The sequence below is a fragment of the Musca autumnalis genome, unplaced genomic scaffold (genome assembly GCF_047663935.1).
Source record: "Musca autumnalis isolate F117 unplaced genomic scaffold, ASM4766393v1 scaffold_3, whole genome shotgun sequence".
Taxonomy (NCBI): domain Eukaryota; kingdom Metazoa; phylum Arthropoda; class Insecta; order Diptera; family Muscidae; genus Musca; species Musca autumnalis.
The window spans coordinates 25,845,733-25,863,812 of record NW_027411866.1 but is presented as its reverse complement, the minus strand read 5'-3'; the positions used below and the strand labels follow the sequence as shown (position 1 = coordinate 25,863,812).

The window sequence follows — 18,080 nt, the reverse complement described above, 5'->3', positions numbered from 1 at the left end:
GAGAGAAAGAGAAAAAAGAGCTTCTCAATATTCTTTTCTACCCCCCCCCCCCTATTTCCCAAGAACTCAATTTACTTTGCCAAACAATTTTGCAAGTAAAGTATTCAAATGGTCCATCGACTATAAAAGGTATGCATTGATTGGTTTCAAACATAAATTTAGGGGCTTGTTTTTTTAGTTTTTGGCTCCTGGGATTTGAGGAAAATTTATTTATGGGGATATTTAATATATAAATCACACATAAGAAAAGAAGTGAAGAATTCAAATGGTCTTTGGCCATAAAAGGTGTCTATTGATGGGATTAAAAAGTAAAGGCGTGCATTGCTCTGTGGTCCTTCGACCATAAAAGGTGTCCATTGATGGGATTAAAAAGTAGAGCCTTGCATGCCTGTTATTATTCGCGTCTTAGGAACAGGGAACCGGAAGAATTAAGGAATTTAAATGGTCCTTCGATTCGAAAATGTTTGTCTTGGAGGGTTTTAAAAAACGGACTGGTGCTCCTGTAATTTTTCGCTTCGTGGTAACAGAGAACAATTGCAAAGATTTTAAATAAAATCCAGACGAAATAAAGAATTCAAATGGTCCTTCGACTATTAAAGGTAGGCATTCATGGGATTCATACACAAAATTAGCAGCTTAGATTCCTTTTATTTTTTCGAGCCATGGAAAGAACGAAAAATTGCTGATTTCAAATATAAATCATATAAGAATGAAAGAAATGGTCCTTCGACTGGAAAGAGTTTGTATCGAAAGGATTCAAGCAAACATGGCCTTTGAATTCATTAACAGAGGAAACTATATTTGAGCTAATGTTGAAATATTTCTTTTTTTTTGGTCCTTCGGGCAAATTATTTTATTTTTTGGGCCTTGCAAAGAGGGAAATTTTTCTAAGATTTTAAACATACCCCATATAAAGAAATAATAAAAGAATGGTCCTTGGACTATAAAAGCTATGGACAATTGAATTTATTGACAAAAAAATTTGACAATTGAATTTATTGACAAAAAAATTTGACAATTGAATTTATTGACAAAAAAATTTGACAATTGAATTTATTGACAAAAAAATTTGATCTAATGTTTGAATATTTCTTATAAATTTTACAACTTGTTGGTCCTTTTGGCAAATTTAAAAACATTTAAAGCTTCTCCCTATTGAATTTTCCTTTGACATCCTTTGTCATTAAACCAAGAAAATTTTGTATACAATTTACTCTACCAAAAAAAATACTAAAGGCATAACATTTTCGGCTAAGATTCCACACAATAAATCTTGAAACCTATTGTTCTGTTCCAGAACCTGCAATAATCTGCCATTTTCGATTTTTTTGACAAATTTATAAAGGAAAAAATTGTCAAAATTTCAAAACTAGTAGACTTTTACAGGTTCTAGGACAGAGCCTACTTTTTAGAATAAAATTTCGTGTAGTGTTGATTCTTTTCAAAAAAAATACAAAAGGCATAACATTTTCGGCTTAGGTTTCAACCTAAAATCTTCACATTTATTTGTCAGAGATATGGCTGTTAAAATTCAAATTTGTTTTAATTTCAAAATTTTGTTAATATTTAAAACTTGTCCAAGTCCAATCAAGTTATTTACAAAGGCAAACAATTTCAAATATAACAAAATTTCAATTTGTTAAAAAATTTGAATTCATTTGAAATACCGACGGGTTTTCTTTGACCAATAAGAGGAGAAAATTTCATCAGTTTAATAACTTTTCAAAGGAAAAACTGTGGGGCCTATGGAATTTGGAGGATTCAAATTTAACAGCTAATGGAATTTGAGATTTGACAAAAAGCCCAAGGGAAACATTTTTCTGGAAAAATGCATCGCATTCAAATTTTACTGAATATTATTACAAGGAAATGAATGTATCTTTTTCCCATTAAAATTTGAGTGACAGGGAACGGACTTCAGATACAAAAGAAGGAGAACTTATTCTTGTGATAATGATTTCACTTCAAAGCTTATGCCAAAATTAACATCTGATGGACTTCAAGTACTATAAAATTTATCTCCGGACCTGCTTGCTTTAAAAACGTACTTTCGAAAATGGTGATAATTGAAAATTTTTTCTGCCGTTCTTCCACATCATTAAAAAGAAAAGGAAACATTTTTCTGGAAATATGCATCGCATTCAAATTTTACTGAATATTATTACAAGGAAATGAATGGATCTTTTTCCCCATTAAATTTTGAGTGACAGGGAAAGGACTTCAAAAGAAGGAGAACTTATTCTTGTGATAATGATTTCACTTCAAAGCTTGTGCCAAAATTAACATCTGATGGACTTCAAGTAATATAAAATTGACCTGCTTGCTTTAAAAACGTACTTTCGAAAATGGTGATAATTGAACATTTCTGCCGTCCTTCCACATCATCAAAAAAGAAAAGGAAACATTTTTCTGGCAAAATGCATCGCATTCAAATTTTACTGAACATTTTTACAAGGAAATGAATTGATATTTTTCCCATTAAAATTTAAGTGACAGGGAAAGGACTTCAGATACAAAAGAAGGAGAACTTATTCTTGTGATAATGATTTCACCTAAAAGCTCATGCCAAAATTAACATCTGATGGTCTTCAAGTACTATAAAATTTATCTCCGGACCTGCTTGCTTTAAAAACGTACTTTCGAAAATGGTGATAATTGAAAATTTTTTCTGCCGTTCTTCCACATCATTAAGGAAACATTTTTACAAGGAAATGAATTGATATTTTTCCCATTAAAATTTGAGTGACCTTTCCCTGACACTTCAGATACAAAAGAAGGAGAACTTATTCTTGTGATAATGATTTAACTTCAAAACTCATGCCAAAATTAACATCTGATGGACTTCAATATTATAAAGTTTGTCTCTGGACCTGCTTGCTTTAAAAACGTACTTTCGAAAATGGTGATAATTTGAACATTTCTGCCGTCCTTCCATATCATTAAAACATTTTGAAATCAGACTTTATGAAAAATATTAATGGACGCAAAAACGTACTTTCGAATATGGTGATGAAAATTCTAAAAAAAACTGCTTTTAGATGCCAAAAGTACATCCTTTTTTCTGGATTAAGTGTAACTTTCCAGGTCTCATTTACACATCACGATACTCAAATATCTCAGGTGGACCAGATCTCAAAACGTACTTTCGAAAATGGTGATAATTGAATATTGCTGCCCTTCTTATATTTCCGTAAAATGGATGAGCTAAAGGTGCCTTTTGGCATAGGCCTTATTAAGGATTAAGTGTAACTTTCCAGGTCTCATTTACACATCACGATATTCAAATATCTCCGGTGGACCAAATCTCAAAACGTACTTTCGAAAATGGTGATAATTGAACACTGCTGCCCTTCTTATATTTCCGTAAAATGGATGAGCTAAAGGTGCCTTTTGGCATAGGCCTTATTAAGGATTAAGTGTAACTTTCCAGGTCTCATTTACACATCACGATATTCAAATATCTCCGGTGGACCACATCTCAAAACGTACTTTCGAAAATGGTGATAATTGAACATTGAAGCCATCCTTGTATTTCCGTAAAATGGATGAGCTAAAGGTGCCTTTTGGCATAGGCCTTATTCAAAATCTTCGTATTAGTCTCAAAAACGTCCTTCCGAAATTCAGACAAGATATTGTACAGGTTTATGAGAAGGGTTTGAATTTATGAAAATAAAACTTTGCTGCTTCCCTTACACTTTAGCGAAAAACGTACTTTGAAAATTGTGTTAAAAATTAAATCATTTTGGAATAGTTTTAAGGACTCCAAGATTATTTTAAATATTTAAAAAACGTGCTTTTGAAAATGGTGATATTAAAGATATTCTACTTCTCTCATTAAAAAATCCTAACTCCATTGAGGATCAACTTAAAAACGTGCTTTTCGAAATTAGTGATATAAAAGATTTTTCCTACTCTGTTTTCTTAAAATACTCTCTCTTCCAGGATTATTTTAAATATTTAAAAACGTGCTTTTGAAAATTGTGATATGAATGATATACTACTTCTCTCATTAAAACAAATCTAACTCCATTGAGGATCAACTTGAAAACGTGCTTTTTGAAAATGGTGATATAACAGATTTTCCTTCTCTGTTTTCTCTCTCTCCCTCTCTCTCTCTCTTCCATTGAGCTTCAACAAGCACAAAGCAACAATTGTTCAAGTCTTTTTCTTTTACAGAACCTCTCTTTCCATTCCATTCTCTCATTCTATATTCCCCTCTCTTTCCGCTCTCCTTCTCTCATCTCCCTAAAAATGTACTGAGCGGAAAAAAGGAAACAACCCTTAGAAAACAATTTTAATATATAGGAATTTCTTGTTCAATAATTTGATAGGACTGTTGCTGATCACTGTGCAGAAGGTGGTGGTGGTGGTGATCCTGCTGTTTGGCTAATAGAGAAAATTCACCACTGCCACCACCGCTCTCCATTAATTGTTGTTGCTGTTGTTGCAATTGCCTTTGCTGCTGTTGCTGCTGAATCTGTTTCTCATAATTTTCTATGCTAATATATTCTTCTTCATCCAAATCATTTGGATCATAGTCATCTAATTCTTCTTCTTCTAACAGCTCATCATCATCAGCAGCAACATCATCCAAGGGATGCATAGCTTGTTGTTGTTGTTGTTGAGGAGTTTGCAGCAGACGCTGTTGTTGCATTAGCGATGGCGAGGGTGAAGAGGCAGATGTTTCATAAATCGTTTGCAACATTTGTCCCCCACCGCCCATTGCTTGTGGTGGCGGTGGTGTAGCTGTGGAGGAAAATGAACTATTCGAGGCCGAGGCTTGGGGATTTTCCAAACCTAAATTAATTGTATCTTTGGATTTCTTTTCAACCTTAACAAAGGCAGCAATGCCACCACGAGCACCACCACTAGCACTACTACTACTACTGGAGGAACTCCTTGACTTCTTAGGGGCCACCCGTGGCCTACTATGCGTTTCCATGTGCTTACGCAAATGATCTTTGCGACAGAAACCTTTTTCACATATCTCACAGGTGTGTTGCTTGTTGCCGGTGTGTATGGCCTCAATGTGCCGTCGCAAATCGGTTTTATGATGGAATTGCTTGGGACACATATCACATTTATGCGCCTTATCGGTGGTCTTATGTTTACCCAAATGGGTAATGTAAACCTCTTCGGTTTGATAGCGTTTACCGCATTTCTGACAACGAAATGGATACTCACCGGAATGGAAACATTTGTTGTGCTGGGTCAGGTAACAGATTTTGGTGAATTCCTTGTCACAGGGTATGCATTTGATGCGGCCACTGGGCAATACGGTAACGGGTTGAGCTCCCACGGAACTGGAAGTGCTGGGGTTGCGTTTACGCTTGGTGGCTGGTACAACGGCTGGTTTCTTGCTCTCCATCTTGAGGGGTTGTTTCTCTTCGATTTCTTCCATTAGCTGAGTTTGTTGAGGTGGTGGTGTCGCTGCGGCTGAATCCATCATCTCTTGTGGTTCCGATGCATTTCCATAATTGTTGTTTATATAATCATCGGAGTATTTGTAGGGTTTCTGATCCATAGAAGTACTGGATGATGGTGTCAGCGAGGGAGAATAAGCCATGGATGATGGCACCACGGTCACTGTTGTACTTGGCTCTTGTTTGTATTGATAGGATATCGGCGGTAAATCACCTTCATGTGGTGACCTTTGGGCTATGTAGGGGTTATAAGAAGCCTGGCTGTAGATTGTTGTGGGGCCACCAGTTGCAGCATTTGTGGCCGGTAACAATTGCACCAATTGACCATCTTCCATTTGTATGAACTGTTGATGATGACCCGCCGTTGAGGTGGGTACCAAATTGCCATAGGCATCGATGGTATAGACCTCAGCATTGGCCAGTTGACTGATCGACGGCAACTGTCCATTATTACCACCCGCCGACGACGACGCATTACCAATAATAGTGTGATGATAGGTCAGCGTGTGGTCCAGCGGCTGCAGTACCGAGCCCTGCTGTTGCAGTTGGTGGTACGATGGAATGTTGGTGATGCTGTTGGTGGTGGTGATGTGCGACGGCAGCATGTGCTGGGTACTGGTATTGATTGTGTCCAGCTGCTGCAACTGCGGCTGCTGAGTACTGACTAGCGGCTGCAGCTCCGTAAGCTGCTGCTGCTGCTGCGGCATGAGGTGGCTGGGCCCCAGCATATTGGCCATACTGGTGGGGATGATAGTATCCTGCTGCGGCTGCTGCTGCTCCGTGGTGATGTGCTGCGGCTGCAGCTGCAGCATATTGTTGTGCTGCTGCGTGTTGATAGCCAAAGGCATGTTGATGTAAGGCTGCTGCTGATGTTCCATTATATTGGGATGAAGCAGCTGCTGCTGCTGCGGCGGCGGCGGGGTTGGCGTGAGGGTATAGGTGCCCTGCGGCGCCATTTGCTGCTCCAGCTCCAGTTGCTCCCGGTATTGCTGGTGGGAGATAATAAGGGGCGAGTGGACTTGCATGTTGCTGTGAGTGCTGCTGGGTGTGGTGTTGTGATAGAGACGCTCCATGTCCGCTGCCTGGAGCTGTTGCTGCTGATGCGGGTCCAGCTGATAGTGCAAGTGATGCTGTGACTGTTGCTGCATGTGGTGGTGTGCCGCATTGTGAGCCGACGCTTCCTGGTCCGCCGCTTCCTCGGCCATTGGTGAGTGAATGCTGTGATCCAATTCCTCCTGTTTCACATAGTCCTCCTGCTGTTCCTGCTTCGGGGTGAGTGGATGCTGGGGTTCCGTGAGTACCCCCACTGCTTCCTCCAACTCCTCCTCCCCCGCCAGTTCCTCCTCCTCCGCCTCGTCTTCCAGATCCGGATCCTGTTGATCCGGGTCTTCCGTTGCCGCCTCCATGTGCTCGTTCTTTGTGATAAGCATTGTTGTTGTTGTGGTGGTGTTGTTGTTGTTCAGCAGGCCCCTCATTTGGGAGGACGGCATTGGCATTGTTTGTTGGTGTGTCGTTGGGACGGAGGGGCCTGCTAACGCGTTTGGGTGACCGTTCATAACGGTTTGTGGATGAGAGCCGGGCTGTTGGGCGCCAGCCATTGAGGAAGCATGCTGTGGTGAAGCGTTTGTCGTTGATTGAACTTGCGGCATGTATGGATACTGCTGCTGTTGTTGTTGTTGCTGCTGCTGCTGTTGATGATGATACATGCTGTTGGGCGAGGGTGTGGCAGCATAGTGGGACATTGGCGTCAAACCACCAGCTGCCGTCTGGGGCCCGCCATAGTCATGCGGGCTATTCGGCGGTTCGGGAGGTATAACTGGATTGGGAGGTTGTTGTTGTAGGGCGGCGGCATTGGCTGCTGCAGCGGCCGCAGCAGCTGCTGCTGCACCACCACGGCGACTAGGTTTCGAGGAACCCTCTCGAGCCGGATGATGATGAGCCGAGATGGGTAAAGTGGCTGGATCCGGTTGACCACTGGATTTTACGGCATTCTTGTGCAGCGTGGTATTGTAGTGCCGCTTGAGGTGACCTGAACTGGTGAACCATTTGTTGCAAGCTGTGCAGTTGTAGGTTTTGGGCCGTCGGGCCTCATTGGATTTCCAGTTGGCGGCTTTGGTACCCAAATTGGTGCTGAGGGCCGAACTCGAAGAGGGTGGTTCAAAATTGCCACTGCGGAATTGTTGATTTCCGCCTGCTTGTTGAACGCCATCTGGCCCCCCACCACCAGTTGTGGTCGAGGGGAATTCTGCTGGACTTGATGAAACTGCCGGCGGCATCATTTGTTGACCACCCGCCGGTGCTGTGGGATCAAATGATTTATCACTCATGTATTGGGTATCTCCGGGATATTCATTCTTTATCATGGGATATTCCGATTTAATGACATTGGAACTGTTGCTCACATGATAGGGTGAGTCTTTGGGCGAGGGATAATAGGGTGAATGATTTGGCATGCTTTTGGCACTGCCATCATTGGAATTTTGCTGGAGGTAGGGTGGCAAACCTTCGGTGGATTGTTGGTCCCATGATGCCATGCCGGCCCGTTGTTGCATGCTGTGCATGGATTGTAGGGGGTCTGTGGATGACATGGCCGAAGCATGATGCATCATGCCACCGCCGACACCTGGCATTAGCCCTTGGCCGCCGGGAGGATACAACATTTTTTGGCTATCCAAGTCAAGGATTTCTCCAGGATTACCACCACCACCTGATTGCTGTTGTTGAGATGGATGCTGATGTGAAGGATGCTGCTGTGAGTGTTGCGAGGGAGGTGTTTGTTGTGGCTGTAACTCTTCTTTGATGTACGGTGAACTGGCATAGCCGCTGCTGGCATATGGCGAGGCACCATGCACATTGGCTATATGCTCTTGCAATTCCGTATCATTCGTACACATTATGCCACACTTTTTACATTGGGGTGCCCCACCAGCACTGGTGGCCGGAGAGCTGGGATTGCCGGCACTCATGCTGCCTATGCTGCTGGCACTGCCACTCATTTGCATTTGATTGCTGGAAGATGAAGGACTAGTTGAGCTAACAACACGAGGACTCATGACACTTGAGCTGGCCGATGATACCACGGGCGCCGACGAATGTGAATTGACCGCGTCCAGCGCATTATTCGATGAAGAGTTTGCAGAGGGTGGGGGTTGGGGTGTTGAGCCGCCACCACCACCACCATTGGTGGCAGAGGAGGACGACGATAACCCTGAGGTGGGTGTGTGTAGGTAGGGATGATAGCGAACACCCGTTGTCTGTTGTTGATGCTGTTGCTGCTGTTGTTTACTGTAATCCGTGGCAGGATACATATTGGAGTTTTGAGAATTCGAATTCATGTAATCCATGGAGTTGCTTTGTTGTTGGTGCTGCTGTTGTTGTTGTTGCTGCTGCTGATAGAATTGTTCATAGCTATTGAGATAGGAGGGATAACCGGAATGTTGATTGGGTGTATGGGGTTGTGACTGTATATCCATGCTCGATGAACCATACATGGAGTGTTGGCTGCCTGGATACATTTGCTGTTGCATTGAGGTAGTTGTTGGCTGTTGTGGGCCACCGGCAGAATACATGTGATGATTGGCATATGGATGATGGGAAATGGGCCCCATGGAGCTGCTTTGTGTCTGTTGCATGTGATGAGATGTGGAGGATGAATTCGAGTGTTGACTATCATTGCCACCGCCGCCATTGTGGTGTGGCTGAGGTGTTCCTGGTTGATTATCACTAGAATCAGCTGCAGCTGATATTGTATTGCTGGTATTACCATTGTTGTTGTTCCCTGATGATGACGCCGATGATTGGGGCTGTGAAGAGTTTGCTGCTGCGGCTGAATGATTACTTGTATCCATGGCATCTCCGCCCTGTGATGAGGATTGTGATGAATCTATGATTCCGTTTGTATCACTGGAATTGGCATTACTGCTGCCCGAATTGGTTAGGCCGCCCATTGAACCGGGCGGCGGTTGTGTTGAGTTGGCCGGAGTTTGTACACCGGCCAACGATTCCGCCGTATGTAACGGCGGCATTTCTGTGGCCAAAGTAGCCATTGATTGCTACATTCGTTACGGCCGCTATTTTAAACAATTACCGATGATGAGGATGGCATGGAGTGGAAAGACGTAGATGATGTTGATGGCAACATAAGGAATATTCCAAAAAGAAATACACACACACAAAGGTTTGAGTTGAAGATTTGTTTGTGTGTGTCTGATGTCTGTGTGCCGATGAGAGCGATCAGTTAATGAACGCCTTGTTGATGTTGTTGCTACTGCAAGGATAAGTGAGTCCCTGAGTTTCTGCTTGTGCTGTGTATTCTTCGTAAGGGATTTTTTTGTTGTAGTTTGGCGTTGTCGTTGTGAAAGATTTCTTTCTTTTAGGTTACGGTTGTATCTAAATTATAAAAAACGAAAGAAAAGAAGAAAAAACTGGTTTTAGATGCCATGATTTTTTTTTTAATTTTGGTTGATTTTTGTTGTTGGTTTGTTGGCAAAATTTGTTTGCTTGGTTGGCTGGTTGGTTTTATTTTCGTTGATTTCATAAGAAAAGGATTTCGTTTGTTCAATATAAGGACACACACATTCACAAATTATTTTAAAAACTTTTACAAAATCTACTTTAAAATAAAAAAAAAGATTTTTTTAATTGTTTTTATTTAGGTTATTATTATTTTTTTTAAGTAAAATAAAATGACGCCTTAGTCTACTTCAGGGGCTCCACTCAATATCGTTTTGATACTTTTTGTGCATAGACAGGAAAAACGGCGCGCTAAGTTTTACTTTCGCTGATCGACACATGTTAGATCACAGCATTTTTGCAATGGAAATATCTTCAGATATACATATTAAGCATTAGAAAATTGTACTCAACCTCCAAATTATAAAGAAATGAAGGCCTCAATAGATAAAAATAAAAGAATACAGAAGAGAAGGGAAAACTAGTTCGAAATTGGCTCCCGTCCGTCTGTTGTAATCACTCTAGCGTTCGCAATAATTAAGCTAGGGAGCTACATTTTTGCACCCTAGTGTCTTTTTTCCATAGACTGGTCAGGTTCGAAGATGGACTATATCGGACCACTTTTTGGTATAGCCCCCATATAACGGTACCTCCCGATTTTCAGTATTTTGGTGATTTTAACTACATTTTTTTGACCAAACTGCCTGTAATTTGACAGTTAAGGTTCCTTGTGGTCACAAAACATCTCCACCAAAAATTGTCAACATAAGTCCATGTTTTCGTATAGCCCCCATATAGCGGTACCTCCCGATTTTTGGGATTTTAGCTAAATTTTTTTGACCGAACTGCCTGTAATTTGGCAGTTAAGGTTTCTAGTGGTCACAAAATATCTCCACCAACAATTGTCAAAATAGGTCCATGTTTTCCTATATTCCCCATATAGCGGTACCTCCCGATTTTCGGAATTTTTGGCATTTTAGGTACATTATTTGACCGAACTGCCTGTAATTTGGAACTTAAGGTTCCTAGTGGTCGCAAAATATCTCCACCAACAATTGTCAAAATAGGTCCATGTTTTCGTATAGCCCCCATATAGCGGTACCTCCCGATTTTCGGTATTTTGAGGAGTTTAGCAAAAATTGTACACCTAACTGCCTGTAATTTGACATTTGAGGTTCCTAGTGGTCACACAACATCTCCACCAAAAACCGTCAACATAGGTGCATGTTTTGGTATAGCCCCCATATAGCGGTAGCTCCCGATTTTCCGTATTTTGAGGATTTTAGCAAAAATTTTACACCGGACTGCCTGTAATTTGACAGTTGATGTTCCTAGTGGTCACACAACATCTTTTCCTTGGATGCCAATTGAAGAAGTGAGGATTTCCAGCATTTTGTCATGTTGTTCGATGGCGAAGGCTTTTTCGTTATCCACAAAATCCACTTCAATATTAAATAGATGTATAGATAGCAGAGCTTCTCTTATATCCATGCATTCTTTCAATCCAAATTTATCATATAATCCGTAATCGCTACTTTGTTTTGGTTGGCTTTTCTTAAGAATTGTGATGAAAGTTGATTTCAGCCAGTTTTGGGGGTATCGATTTGAGTCATAGATATAATTAAAGAGCGTTACGGAAAGATGTATGCGATTCGCCGTCTATTAATTTTAGCAACTCGGAAGAAATTTCTGGTTCAAAAGCATTTTCAATATATAGTAATTTTATTGCGGATTCCATCGTGGCTTTAGAGATTGCGTATAAGCTGGAACGTTGACCGTAGTAATTTCGGAAATCAATCAACAATTGATTCGTGCTGGATCTAAAAAAGCCCCTAAACAATTTTTGCCGAGATCGTACGGAATTCGAATGGCAAAAGTTTCCATTTCTGATACCGTAATCGCATGCAAAACAGGTCCGAATTTATGTGAAGCGGTTCGCAGAATTCGGAACGTTTTGTCGGAGGAAATTCTGAATGCTTATTGGAGTTTCTTGACGATTTACTTTAGAACAATTAAAGAAAATTCGAAGGTAAATTCTGATATTTGCCTGAAATTCGGCCAGAAGTATGAAAAAGATAGTATGTTTAGACTTTTTCAGATTTTCGACCATAAGAACTAAAACATGTGCAGATTATACTCAGAGAAATTCATCAGAAAAGCTAAACACTTTCAAATGCAAATTTAGAAAATCCGGTAAATTTTCTAGAACAGCTTAAGAAAACTTCGAAAATAATTCTAACATCAGAGCGCTCGGCAAGAATTGTTTATTGGGAAGCTATGCTTTGTCCGTATTCTTTGCAATTTGTTGAACTTATTTCAGTTTATTATTTTCGTTTCGATTCGAAATACTTATCAAGGAATAATTATTTTTATAAACTTAGAATCGATACAATCTAGACCAACGGCATTCGATTTTCGGCGAGTAAGGTTTACTAAAATAAATTTTATTATGAAGATTCAAAAGAATCCATCATCTTCTTAATCATTCATTGAGATAATTTTATGTGCGAAGTTGGAGGAATCTATTTGTGCAGGAGTGTCGAAAGGGTTGGGTTTTTTCTTCAATTCCATTATTTTAGGCATAATATTCGATATATTTTTAGAATCTACGGCAATATTAAATTTTGTATGAATAGTATTGAGTTTTTGCAGCAATAATGTGTTTATCAAGAGTTGTTCTTATTATTATTTATTCCTTTTTACTCCAATGTGGAGCATAGGGCCACAACAAAATTGTTCCATTCTAGTCTATTTAATGCTAAATATTTACTCGCTGCTTCTGCGTCGACAGACCTTCTCCATGTATTTGCCGGTCTACCTCTCCTCCGGCTACCTTGCGGATTCCACTCAAGCGCTTGTCTGGCAATGTCATCTCTGTCCTTCCGTAGGGTATGGTCTATCCATTTCCGTCTCGTTATTTCTATGCTAACCGGTTCCTGTTTAGTTTCCCGCAACAGTGAGATGTTCGATATGGTGTTGGGCCAGAATATGCCCAATATTCTACACAAGCACCTGTTTATGAAGACTTGCAGCGATTTAACCTCATTTATCGCTGCGTTCCAGGTTTCACATCCATACAGAACTACAGATTTAACATTCGAGTTAAATAACCTTAATTTTGTTTGCCTGGAGATAATTTGGGAGCGCCACACGTTTTCCAATGCACCAAACGCGCTACGTCCTTTTTTTGATTCGGTGTACTATATCTTCCTTACTTCCACCACTGTCATTTATTATGCTCCCAAGATATATGAAGCAGCTAACAGTTTCAATTTCTTTACCGTCGATGGTAATGTTTGATGTCATTGTTGTGTTAATGAACATCACCTTAGTTTTCCCAATATTTATCCTCAGCCGGTTCTAGCTGCATAGCAATGAATGCTTTGTAAGTTTGCGGCCATGTGTGAGTACTTGTGGGTGAGCAGGCATATATCATCAACATAGAGTTGTTCTGGCTGAACGATATTCTTCGCAAGGTTCAGATGTTTTAAAATCGGGTTTCTTTTAGGATCACGCCATATATCTGGCTCGCTTAACATTCCATTGACTTTTCGATTGAGCGGGTAAATTCAATTTGAGTCAATATTGATGGCAAAATTAAATTTTCTTTGAATAGTATTGAGTTTTTGCAGCAAAAATGTTGGGCGCCACCGCGGTGCATGCCGTTCAGACTAGGCGATAACTGTAGATCCCATTTCATTGAGCTAATATGAATCGGGGTGCACTCATTGATATGAGAGAAGTCTCCCTTGTCCCGCATGGGATATTTGTGGAACAATTATAATGTTGAAGTAGATGTTTGATATGGCTCAGGTAGCTTGAAATGCTGTCTGGATCTCTAGCTCGTTTAATATTCTATTTAATTTGCGATTGAGCGGGCAAATTCAATTTGAGTGAATAGTATAAAGTAACGGGTGATTTTTTATCTATTTTCTTTTTGGCAACACTGGTTTTTTGGTGTTTTGTTTTACTGTCAAACATCTTCAGTTTGGTCTATAATTTAACAATGAATCGTCTTAAAAACGAACAACGCTTGCAAGAATGCAAGAATTGAAGCCGAACGACCTACCGCAACGTAGAATTTTTGGAGAATGGGCTCTTGGTAAGTTGGACGAAGATCCACTTTTTTATCGAAAAATTGTGTTCAGCCGCTTAGATCGTGCGATTTAACGCCTTTAGACTATTTTTTGTGGGGCTATGTTAAAGCTCATGTCTATACACACAAGCCCGCTTCAATTGACATATTGGAAGACAACATTGATGCATTTATTCACGAGATACCGGCCGAAATGTTGGAAAGAGTATGCCAAAATTGGACTAAGCGGATGGACCATTTGAAGCGCAGTCACGGTCAACATTTGCATGAAATAATCTTCAAACATTAAATGATATGGACCGTACTATCGATTCAAATAAAGATATCAGGCATTTTTCTGAATTTTATGTTTTTTTTTTTCTAAAAAACTTTCCTATAGTTCTTAAAAAATCACCCGTTATTTGCAGGAATAATGCTTTTCTTAATGGTGCTTATTGCTGAGCGTTATTCTTTATACAGCTTGAGTATTCTATCTCTCTAGGCCTGCTGTTACAGTTGAACTTCCTCAATTACCAATCCAATTTTCAGTAACATAGGGCTTCGATAACATTATTCCAATATATGTAGGTATTCTTTATTACCTTGGATTTATACGCCAAATATTTTGCCATACAACAGACCGACGGGAAGATTTGGAACCCGAAGTATCAAGTATTCTTGTGCTTATACTCTCCTTTAATTTTGTTAATTTGTTGCCTAACAAATTCTCATTTTATTTTAAAGTTTTTGCCTTTTTAGGGGCGAAGGTCATTATTTGTGAGATTTAATTAATTTAATTAATCGATTAATTAAATTAATTAAATTCTCATTTTAGTTGCAATTTGGATGTGAATAACGTTCATTTTGTATTTCTGTCTCTGGCTTAATCTATGCGACGGATATTCCGTTTTCTGTGGCATCTTCTGTGGATTTTGCGAAATTTTTGTAATTACGAGGCTTTTGGCCAAACTTGAACATTTTCATGCCAACGCATATTACATAGTCTGGGGTTTAGAGGATTTTTTTTATTGCTTGAGTTGGAGTATTCCCCCATTTGGCTCAACCTCATTTATTACCCTCTATTACAGAGAGTAATGTTTTTCAAAACGAACTGACTGTGTTGCAAAATTTTACTGATCGCTACCAATATCATGATTTCATCCCGGCGAAGCGAATTATCAATTGGCTTCTCAGTTTTTGAAATGATGCCACTTTTTAGCGAAAAACCGAACTCTTTTAAGTGTCTAGTATTCCCATATGAATGAGAATCACACTCACTTTTCGGTTTTTCCAAAGAAATACCAAAATCAAAATATTCTTCAACATGTCAGCACGTATCAACTAAGAATTCATCGAATTCTGTGAGTTGAAAAGAACATCAACACAGTTGCCTGTGATGGAATTGTTGTTGGAATTTTGTTTTTAACAAAGTTCCCCTGCGCGTGCCTCCGCAGTTTTTTGTTTGTTTTGTTTATTGTTGAAGATTCAATCTCATTTGATTGCTTGAGTTGGAGTTGGTTTTTTTTATAATTGGGATGGCTGACTACCTCCGCAAAAGATGCATATCATTATATATTAGACAAAAATTTCCATCTCTGATCCAATTTTCATTGTAATCCAAGTGGTGTTCCTAAACTAGACTTTAGCCATATATATATTTTTGACTTAAGTACTACAGTTTAGCATCAGCGTCTGTTGCGCAATGAAATTGATGATGGAAACTGTTGTTCTGTTTAGGGAAATTCCACAACATTTAAGGCTAAAGTCATGTTTTGAGCCCGTCACCGGAACAAGTGGACATTTTTACCATGGATAGCCCTTGGGGTCCTGAGTAAAACGATATATGTACATATTTTCTTGCGGAAGTACATGCTTCTCATCGTAATCCAAGTGGTGTTCCTAAACTAGCCTTTAGCCATATATATTTTTGACTTAAGTACAGTTTAGCATGACCGTCTGTTTCGAAATGAAAGTGTTACCATAGATATATACTGTTGTCCTGATATTGATATAGAACAACTTACGGAAATTTCAAAATCTTTATGGCCAAAACAAGTTTTCATTCCGATACCGGATCTAGTTGACATTTTTATCACGCTCTTGGGGTCCTGAGGGTGAAGATCTAAATATTTTCCAGTGGAAGTACATGCTTCTCGATATATGGCCCTTCAAAGTTCCGTAAGTACCCATGTTATTTCGAATTATTCCGTCCCAAAACTTAACTTGATCCGAGAATTTGGACGTGAAGTGTTGAGCGTATTTTAGATAGACACATCTGAACTACTGAGTTATAATTTGTAGCATTCACGGGGAATTTTTGGGTTAACTTGTTTAAGAAATATTCCGAATGGTAAACAATTTAAAAGGTCTTTGGCATCTTACTTAGATTTATACAAGCTGAGCGGAAAGCATAGCATTTCTGAGACTTTTTGGTAAATTTAAGGCTTCATATCGGCAAAATTCTTTGCCTTTGAGGAACAAATTTCCTTTACCGACCTTTTGAAGAAAAAAATACAAAAAAAAAATCCTTTAAATTGCAAGTTTTCTTATGGACAGGAGCAAATTTCCTATGGACAGGAGCAAATTTCGGCTACGCGAACAATTTTTTTTTAATTTTTATTTGAAAATTTTGTAAAAAAAAAACAAATTACATTTGAAAGAGGAAAAAATGTTAGATGATAGCGAAGCCGCCCCACAATCTATGTGTCTGAGGAGCCTTCCTAAACCAAAGGCGAAACATGTCATGTCACACAGTGGTGGTTGTGTGGGTTCGTATCGTCAGCTTTCCTTTTTCAAAAAGCATCTTGGTCAGTAAGCTCTTCTCTAAAGAGAAATTAATTTTTTTTTTTAAATCGTAATTTTTTTCCAATTATACAAGGGAATTTTCGAAACTTTGGAGGCCTATATCTCGGGAAGTATACATTTCCGCAACCAAAGAAATACATCGTTGGAATCGGCATGGAAAGTATTATCTGTGGAAATTGTTTTCATAATTTTCTGCGGTAGGTCGGTAAAGGAAATTTAAGCTCCTTTGATAGGTACTTGAGTGCGAAGGTATCCATAATATAAGAACAGTACATTAGTTTTAAATAATAAGAACATCGCTGCAAATGCTTCATTTATTTTTGAAACAGTTTTGACTACACTAAGATTATCGATACATATGGTCTGTTCCCGTACTTTATAAAGTGGTAAAAGTCGTAAACGATTTTCATATAAATTTTGTGTACGGGAACGCAAAATGTGTAAAAGTGGTAAAAATTGTAAAAACTTTTTAGTTCTGGAACAGAGCTATATTAAAGTTCGCTCTTCTTTTGTAGCATGAGCAATAGCTGTTTTAACAGCGGATACCTAGTCGGATTAAGACCAAACATTTATCAAGAGATGCCCCTAATGTAGACTTAAGACAATTTTTTTTAAATGTATTTCTACCTATGTATAATATTTTAGAAAAAAATATTTTGTTTTAAAAATATTTTAACAATAATTTAATTAAAAAAAAAAACAAAACAAAAAAAATATTTCATAATTATGTTTGTATAATAAGTTTGTGTTGAAAATTTCGGTTTTTCATATTCGTATAATTTCCATAAACTATAAGAAACAGCATCTTTGAGTTATTTTCTTCCATTTTCAGAATCTTTCAGAAATAATCACAGTTCGTAGATGTTACAATTTTATTTTATTTTATTTTTTTTTTTTTTGTTTTCTTAGTTCAACTATAAAAATATGACCCTGTTTTTGGATTTTATAATCACATTTTCCTTGTCCATTCCTCCAAACAATTCTTTTTTAAAGTTTAAAAACAAATTTCAAATTAAAAAAATTTTATAATTTGCTTTAAAAATTCCAGACTTTTCTTTAGCTTGTCAAAATGTTTGTTTTTGTTTTTAAGTTTTTTTTTTATTAATTTACGGGTATAGATTTTGTTTAATATATTTTTATTTGAATATTTCCGAGTTCTGTGTTTGATCAATAAAAAATAATTTTATTTTTTATTTTATCCAAGTGTTTTTTTTATTCACTTTCAATATCCATTGTTCTCTCGTTGTCCAGTGTGTTCCCCGAATAAACAGTTGTTTTTATTTTGTTTGTCTTTTCAATGATCGTTTAGCGATCGTTCTGCAATT

General features: G+C 38.6%; 1 protein-coding gene across 3 annotated transcripts in view; it reads right to left on the bottom strand.

Moving 5' to 3' along the window:
- Window positions 1–18,080, bottom strand: part of zld (zinc finger protein zelda) — a 162,103-nt gene that overhangs the window by 53,269 nt on the left and 90,754 nt on the right. For 2 of the 3 annotated variants that reach the window (XM_073972658.1, XM_073972657.1), the window contains exon 2: window positions 5,185–9,812. In XM_073972658.1, coding sequence (XP_073828759.1) covers window positions 5,185–9,469 — 4,285 coding nt within the window. In that variant the 5' untranslated portion in view covers window positions 9,470–9,812. Of the gene's footprint in view, window positions 1–820; window positions 9,813–18,080 lie in introns of those variants that run through there. The other variant, XM_073972656.1, reaches the window with a different exon arrangement.